Raw genomic sequence first — 6,436 nt, 5'->3', positions numbered from 1 at the left:
ATTAGGACCTTCCTGACTCCCCACTGAGCTCAGAGGGATCCTTCTTATCCAGTGTGTGGCCCTGCACTGGCTCTTTCTGGGACGGAGTTACTTTTTCCTGTAGAAGCCCACACAGTGCTCTGCTCTGCTCGTGTAGCTAGAACAGCAGTGGTATCATGGTAGTGTTTTGTCTACTGCTGAGCAATGCTTTCACAGCATCAGGGATCCCTCTAATCCCCCCTCCCCAAAGAGCCAGCAGGCTGTGAGTGTGCAAGAGACAGGGAAGGGACATCACCAGGGCAGCTAACCTAAACCAGCCACAGGGATATTCCATACCATATGATGTCACACTCAGCAATAAAAGGTGGAAAATGGAAGGAGAGGGGAGAGGTGAGCTCCTGTTATGAAAACGTCTGTCCTCCTGAAAATCAGCTGTATCTATTGAGGCCCTGTTTCAAGGAAGTGGTCAAGCATCACTGTCACAAATAGTTTTGGTATTTTTTTTTTTTAATAATGTCTTTGCTATTTCACAGGAGATGGGAATGCACTGCAACTGAGACCTATGAATTTCTTCTCACTTCTTTGTCTATAGCTACACAGAAAGCCTGGCTTTAGATATACATGAGATAATTAGGAAAAGTAAAGAGATAAATGAACAGGTAGGAGGCTAACAATGACATTAATTAAATCGACACCACAACTTGGAGAACATATTTATCAAGAAAAATAAAACCAAATTACTTTCCTAACTGTTTCTGAGAAAACCCAGAACGTAAAGGCACATTATTACTTTTTTTTTTTTAAGAAATATGTATTCAAACAATTTCCTCAGTGCATCCTTGAGTTCCTGGTTCCTCATACTGTAGATGAGGGGGTTCGCTGCTGGAGGTAACATGGAGTACAGAAAAGATACTGCAAGGTCCAGGGATGGGGAGGAGAATGAGGGGGGCTTCAGGTAGGCAAACATGATAGTGCTGATAAACAGGGAGACCACAGCCAGGTGAGGGAGGCACGTGGAAAAGACTTTGTGCCGGCCCTGCTCAGAGGGCATCCTCAGCACTGCCCTGAAGATCTGAGTATAGGAAAAAACAATAAAAACAAAGCAACCAACACCTAAACAAAAGCTAAATGCAATAAATCCGTCTTCCCTGAGGTAGGCATCTGAGCAGGAGAGCTTGAGGATGTGGGGGATCTCACAGAAGAACTGGTCCACAGCATTGCCTTGGCAGAGGGGTAGGGAAAATGTAGTGGCCGTGTGTAGGACAGCATGGAGAAAGCCACTGCCCCAGGCAGCTGCTGCCATCTGGGCACAAGCTCTGCTACCCAGGAGGCTCCCGTAGTGCAGGGGCTTGCAGATGGCAACGTAGCGGTCATAGGCCATGATAGTTAGAACTGAATACTCTGAACCAAAGAAGAAGACAAAAAAAAGAATTTGAGCAGCACATCCTTGATAGGAGATGGCCCTGGTGTCCCACAGGGCATTGGCCATGGCTTTGGGCAGAGTGGTGGAGATGCAGCCCAGGTCGAGGAGGGCAAGGTTGAGCAGGAAGAAATACATGGGGGTGTGGAGGTGGTGGTTGCAGGCTACGGCGCTGAGGATGAGGCCGTTGCCCAGGAGGGCAGCCAGGTAGATGCCCAGGAAGAGCGCGAAGTGCAGGAGCTGCAGCTCGCGTGTGTCTGTGAATGCCAGGAGTAGGAACTCAGTGACTGAGCTTCTGTTGGACATCTGTTATTTCTGTGATGTGGTCCTGCACAAAGAGAAAAACAGTAATACATGTAATACATAACAGACTTACCAGAGGATAATTCAATTTTCTCATTTAAAAGCATCAAAAAGACTTTCCACTTGCAGGCAGTTATTTTGAAGTTCCCTTTAATGACTTCCAGATGATTCCGAGTTTCTCTGGGAGAAGAGTGCTCTTTTGTGGGCAGTGGAAGAATCAGTCCTGCACTACAGCTCTAGGTAGCAACATGGTAGGAATATGGGGTAATCTTAGATTCACTTCACTCCTGATATCGAAGGGATTAACCCAGTTTTAATCCTAGTTCATCACAGAGCAGACGAGATCTCTTCATCACGGAGATTTATTTATTTATTTATTTGTTTCTTGTTTGTTTTTATTTGTACTCTATGTTCTGCTGCCCCACCACACCTGAGGAGTGTTTTTAAGGCATAAATCCTGGGCATTCTGCTGCAATCGAAGTGAAAACTTCCATGTTCTCCTGCACTGAGGTCTCCTTTGGGCACACCCTCCATGCTGCCTGGAATCCCTTTCTACTTGGGTGCCACCTGCGGTCAGAGCCCCCAGCCCTGCTGCGCTGTGCAGAGGAGCTGCTCCTGGGCACAGCTGTCTCTCTGCACCAGGGCCCTCTTGCCATGAGCTCTCTCTGTCCCACAAGACCGGCCCAGCTCAGCAGCACAGCACCAGCCCAAGGCACTGCAATCACCCCTCTGGGGGCTTTGCTGATGAGCCCACAAACCTCAGGCACTCAGAGACAATTGAAGACATCTCTCCAGAAGTGCAAGTCAGAGGCAAGTTTCCTGCAGTGTCCTCCTGAGGGCTGGCACTGACACAGCCTCCCTTGGAGCTTGTTAGAGCCTGGAGGCAGTGAGGACAAGGAGACAAAGGCAATGTGAAGGTGACACTGATGTGTAGGAAAACTGGATGTATGTCACCAAGCACAAGGGTCAGGCCATGACTCCCCACTCAAGGAAGGGAGATCCTTTCCCTTCACACCTTGCTTAGGGCTCTTCCTGGGACACTGGAAGATGGGGATGTGCATTACAAAGTGCAGGACAATGGTATGACCCCTACCTGCTTCATGGGTGGGTGAGGAGTTAATTAGGATCTGTTGCTTTAGTGATTAGCTTTCTCCTCAAAGGCTTTAGTGGCAGAGACAATAGCCATAGCCATGGACACAAATATCTCACAAGGCAGCTCTCTAGGAAGCTGGCCTGGTTCCTGCTGAGCAGGCACCACTGCTCATATGGCATCCCTGGTGGTGCCGAGGCCCTCCTCCTCCTGGGCACTGCTCACTCAGCAGTGTCCCAGTCTGCCCTGATGTGTGGGGTTTCTCTTCCTCTGGTACAGGACTGGGCTCTTCTCCTTCTAAATGTCAAGAGGTTTCTGTAGGCAAAATCCTGCAGCTTCTCAAGGTTCACCCACAGGGATGCTCCATTCTGTCAGCTGTTAATGTCAGCAGGCAGACAGTTCAACCTTTGTGTAATTGTTCTATCTCTGAACAGACAGCAGCAGCAGCAAGCATTCCAGGGAAATTTGGATAATTCAGGAGTAACCAGTTGAATGGAATTGCAGCACAGTCACTCAAGGGCAGGGGATGGAAGGTTCCACATTTACTGTGCTTTCTTCTCATGCATGCTGTCAGTTTGTCTGGAGCTGTGTCCTGAATGATATGGGGCTGTGCAGGTCAAAATTAGAAAGGCCAAAGCCCAGGTGGAGCTCAATCCATCTATTACTGTCAAAGACAATAAAAAAAATATTTATATAAATACCTAAAATAAAGGTGGATTAAGGAGCATCATCATTCTTTATAGGATTTTTGGGGGGAAACGTGGTGACAAGGGATGAGGTAAAGGCTGAGGTACTTAATGCCTTCTTTGCCTCAGTCTGTAGCAGCAAGACCAGTTGTTCCCCTGGACATTTCTTACACCTCATGGCCAGTGCCAACCTTCTAGGGTGGTTTTCATTGATTTTTTTCTCTCCTGCATTTTCCTACTGCCAAAGGAAGCTCCATCACATAGGAAACCACTCCTGAAGTAGGCATCCCAACCCAGCAGGCTCCTTTCAGCCTCTCAGCCAACCAGACACAAGTCACCTCAGCAGCAGCTTCCAAGACAGGGGCCTGCTGCTGGCCTTGCAGCTTCTTGGCTAGACACAGCTAAGCCTTGTGCCTGCTGCTGTGCAGTCATGGACTCAAGCAGAAGGGACAGAACAACCCATGTTGGGGCCTTCTTTCTGCCTGGGTCCTCCTGGCTCTGGAGGCAGAGGGGATCCCCCAGTCAGCATGCCAAGCAGGTGCCTTCTGCTGGCCTAGCAGGGCCACTGCCAGATGTCAGCCCAAAAGTGCAGCTCCCAGGGAGAAGTCAAGGGTGACCTGTCACCTCCAGACACAAGTGACCTCACAGTCCCTTTGCGTGACATGATCCTGTTGTTGTCTTACCAAGTGCAGAGACAGAAGTGACCTCACGGTCCCTTACACAGTCACATTCCTTCTGCTGGGGCAGAAGTGTGGAGGTGTTACCATGCTGGGCAGCAGAAAGTTAACATCCCAGCCAGACCCAGTACAGTAACTTTGTATGGACTTTGCTGTCCATACAAAGCCCTTAAAGCCTTCCTCAGTGCTTTTAACCAATATTTTTGGTTAGTCCAGCTGGCATCCTGTTACAAGTGGTGTCCCCCAGGGGTCAGTACTGGGACCTATCTTGTTTCATGTCTTTATTGATGACCTAGATGACGGAATTGAGTGAACCCTCAGTAAGTCTGCAGATGACACAAGGTTGAGAGGTAGTGTTGATATGCCTGATGATCTGTAGGTGACCCTTCAGAGGGATCTGGATAGGCTGGATTGCTGGGTTGAGGTGAACGGGATGAGGTTCAACAAGGCCAAGTGCAGGGTCCTGCACTTTGGCCACAATAACTCCGTGCAATGCTATAGATTGGCTAGAAGACTGTGAAGAGGAAAAGGACCTGGCAGTGTTGATGGATGCTTGGCTGAACATGAGCCAGCCGTGTGCCCAGGTGGCCAAGAAGGCCAAGTGCATCCTGGCCTGTATTAGAAATAGTGCAGCCAGCTGGAGCAGGGAGGTGATCATCCTCCTGTACTCGGCTCTGGTGAGGCCACACCTCGAGCACTGTGTTCAGTTTTGGGCCTCTCATTACAAGAAGGACATCGAGGTCCTGGAACATGACCAGAGAAGGATAACCAAATTGTTGAGGAGGCTGGAGCACAGGTCTTATGAGGAGCAGTTGAGGGAACTGAGATTATTTACTTTGGCAAAGAGGAGGCTCAGGGGAGACCTCATGGCACTCTACAACTTCCTGAAGAGAGGTTGTGATGAGGCGAGGGTTGGCCTCTTCCCTCAGATAACTAATGATAGGACTTGAGGAAATGGCCACAAGTTGTGCCTGGGGATGTTTAGACTAGATATCACAAAAAACTTTGTCTCTCAAAGAGTAGTCAGGCACTAGAATGGTCTGCACAGGGAGGTGATGGAGTCACTGACCCTCAGTGTTCAAGAAGCACCAGGACAAGGTGCTAGGAGATATGGCTTAGTAGCTTAGTGGGTAGTATTAGTGATAGGACGGTTGGACTAAATGGTCTTGTAGGTCCTTTCCAAATTTGTGTTTTTATGATTTCAATGACTCTATCATAGCGCAAGGGAACTGGTTTTAAACTTCAAGAGGGTAGATTTAGATTTGATAGTCAGAAGAAATTCTTGACTTGGAGGTGAGGCACTGGCACTTGTGCTGTGGCTCCAGAGGTCACCCAGAGGGAGTTTGGATCAGCCCATGGCCTTGTGTTTGAAGGAACAGCTCATGAGAGTGGAGAGGCAGCAGTGAAATCATGGGAATACCAGAGTGAGAGCAAGGTAGGGAAGAGAAGTGGTTGTCTGCAGCCTTCAGAAAAGTGTGGGACAGCATAGGAAAGCGTGCAGAGGAGAAGGCAGAGGGCTCTGACAAGAATGGGAGGCTTCAGCTGCACTGACAACTTTTTCCCCTTGGCCTTGGCTTAAGAGGAGATGAGTTATACTCATAGCATTGGGACCATGTATTCTCCTTTCAACCTTTTGCAAACTCCGGGAGGTGTCATATCACTGCCCTTCACATGATATTGTGGGCATCACACCCTACCCCACAGACCCCAGGAAGAGTGAGACATGGGGATGCTGGGGGTGCAGGATCTCCCCTCCCAGTGGCTGGGATCAGGCCTTCACCTTCTGATTCACCAAAACAAACAGTGATTTTCTCAGCACAGTGCCTTTGCCAACCTGTAATCATGGCTTCCAGTTATCTGCCTTAACAATTCCCACGGGAGGCTTTGTGAGTAACTGAATAAAAGAGCCAACAGAATATTGAGTATTCTAATAGCACAGAATAGAGTAGCCAACAGAGGAGAGACAGGTACTCTGATATAATGACAACCATCAGAAAGCTGATCCCAATAAGATGACTGAAATGGGGAGGTCAGGAGTAGCCTGGCCAGGAGAAATGTGAGATTTGGGGGAGGGAAGAGGAAGGGAAGAGGAGCTCGGAAGCTTACCTTTGTAAGCGGTAAGAGGGTTCCTGTAATGTTGATTCTGCTGTAACACTGACTTCAGCCTAGTAAGGCCTGTAAACAATAACAATAATCCCTCAACCTAAACATTAGTGCAACATCCTGACAGGAATCCACGATTGGAAAGCAGAACTCAAAATATCACCTAAAGAAAAGTGCA

At 48.6% G+C, this 6,436-nt stretch overlaps 1 protein-coding gene across 1 annotated transcript; it reads right to left on the bottom strand.

Annotated features, from left to right (window-relative positions):
• Nucleotides 1-724: 724 nt before the first annotated feature.
• On the bottom strand, nt 725-1,714 carry LOC113841127 (olfactory receptor 14C36-like). The gene has a single exon (XM_027447847.3). It carries the CDS (start codon nt 1,703-1,705, stop codon nt 725-727), a length of 981 nt encoding a protein of 326 aa, XP_027303648.3. The 5' UTR covers nt 1,706-1,714.
• Nucleotides 1,715-6,436: the final 4,722 nt, after the last annotated feature.

The sequence above is a fragment of the Anas platyrhynchos genome, chromosome 31 (genome assembly GCF_047663525.1).
Source record: "Anas platyrhynchos isolate ZD024472 breed Pekin duck chromosome 31, IASCAAS_PekinDuck_T2T, whole genome shotgun sequence".
NCBI lineage: Eukaryota > Metazoa > Chordata > Aves > Anseriformes > Anatidae > Anas > Anas platyrhynchos.
This window is presented reverse-complemented; position numbering and strand designations above follow the sequence as displayed.

Coding starts and splice junctions, on each gene's coding strand:
- LOC113841127 (XM_027447847.3), bottom strand. CDS start 1,705: ATGTCCAACAGAAGCTCAGTCACTGAGTTCCTACTCCTGGCATTCACA.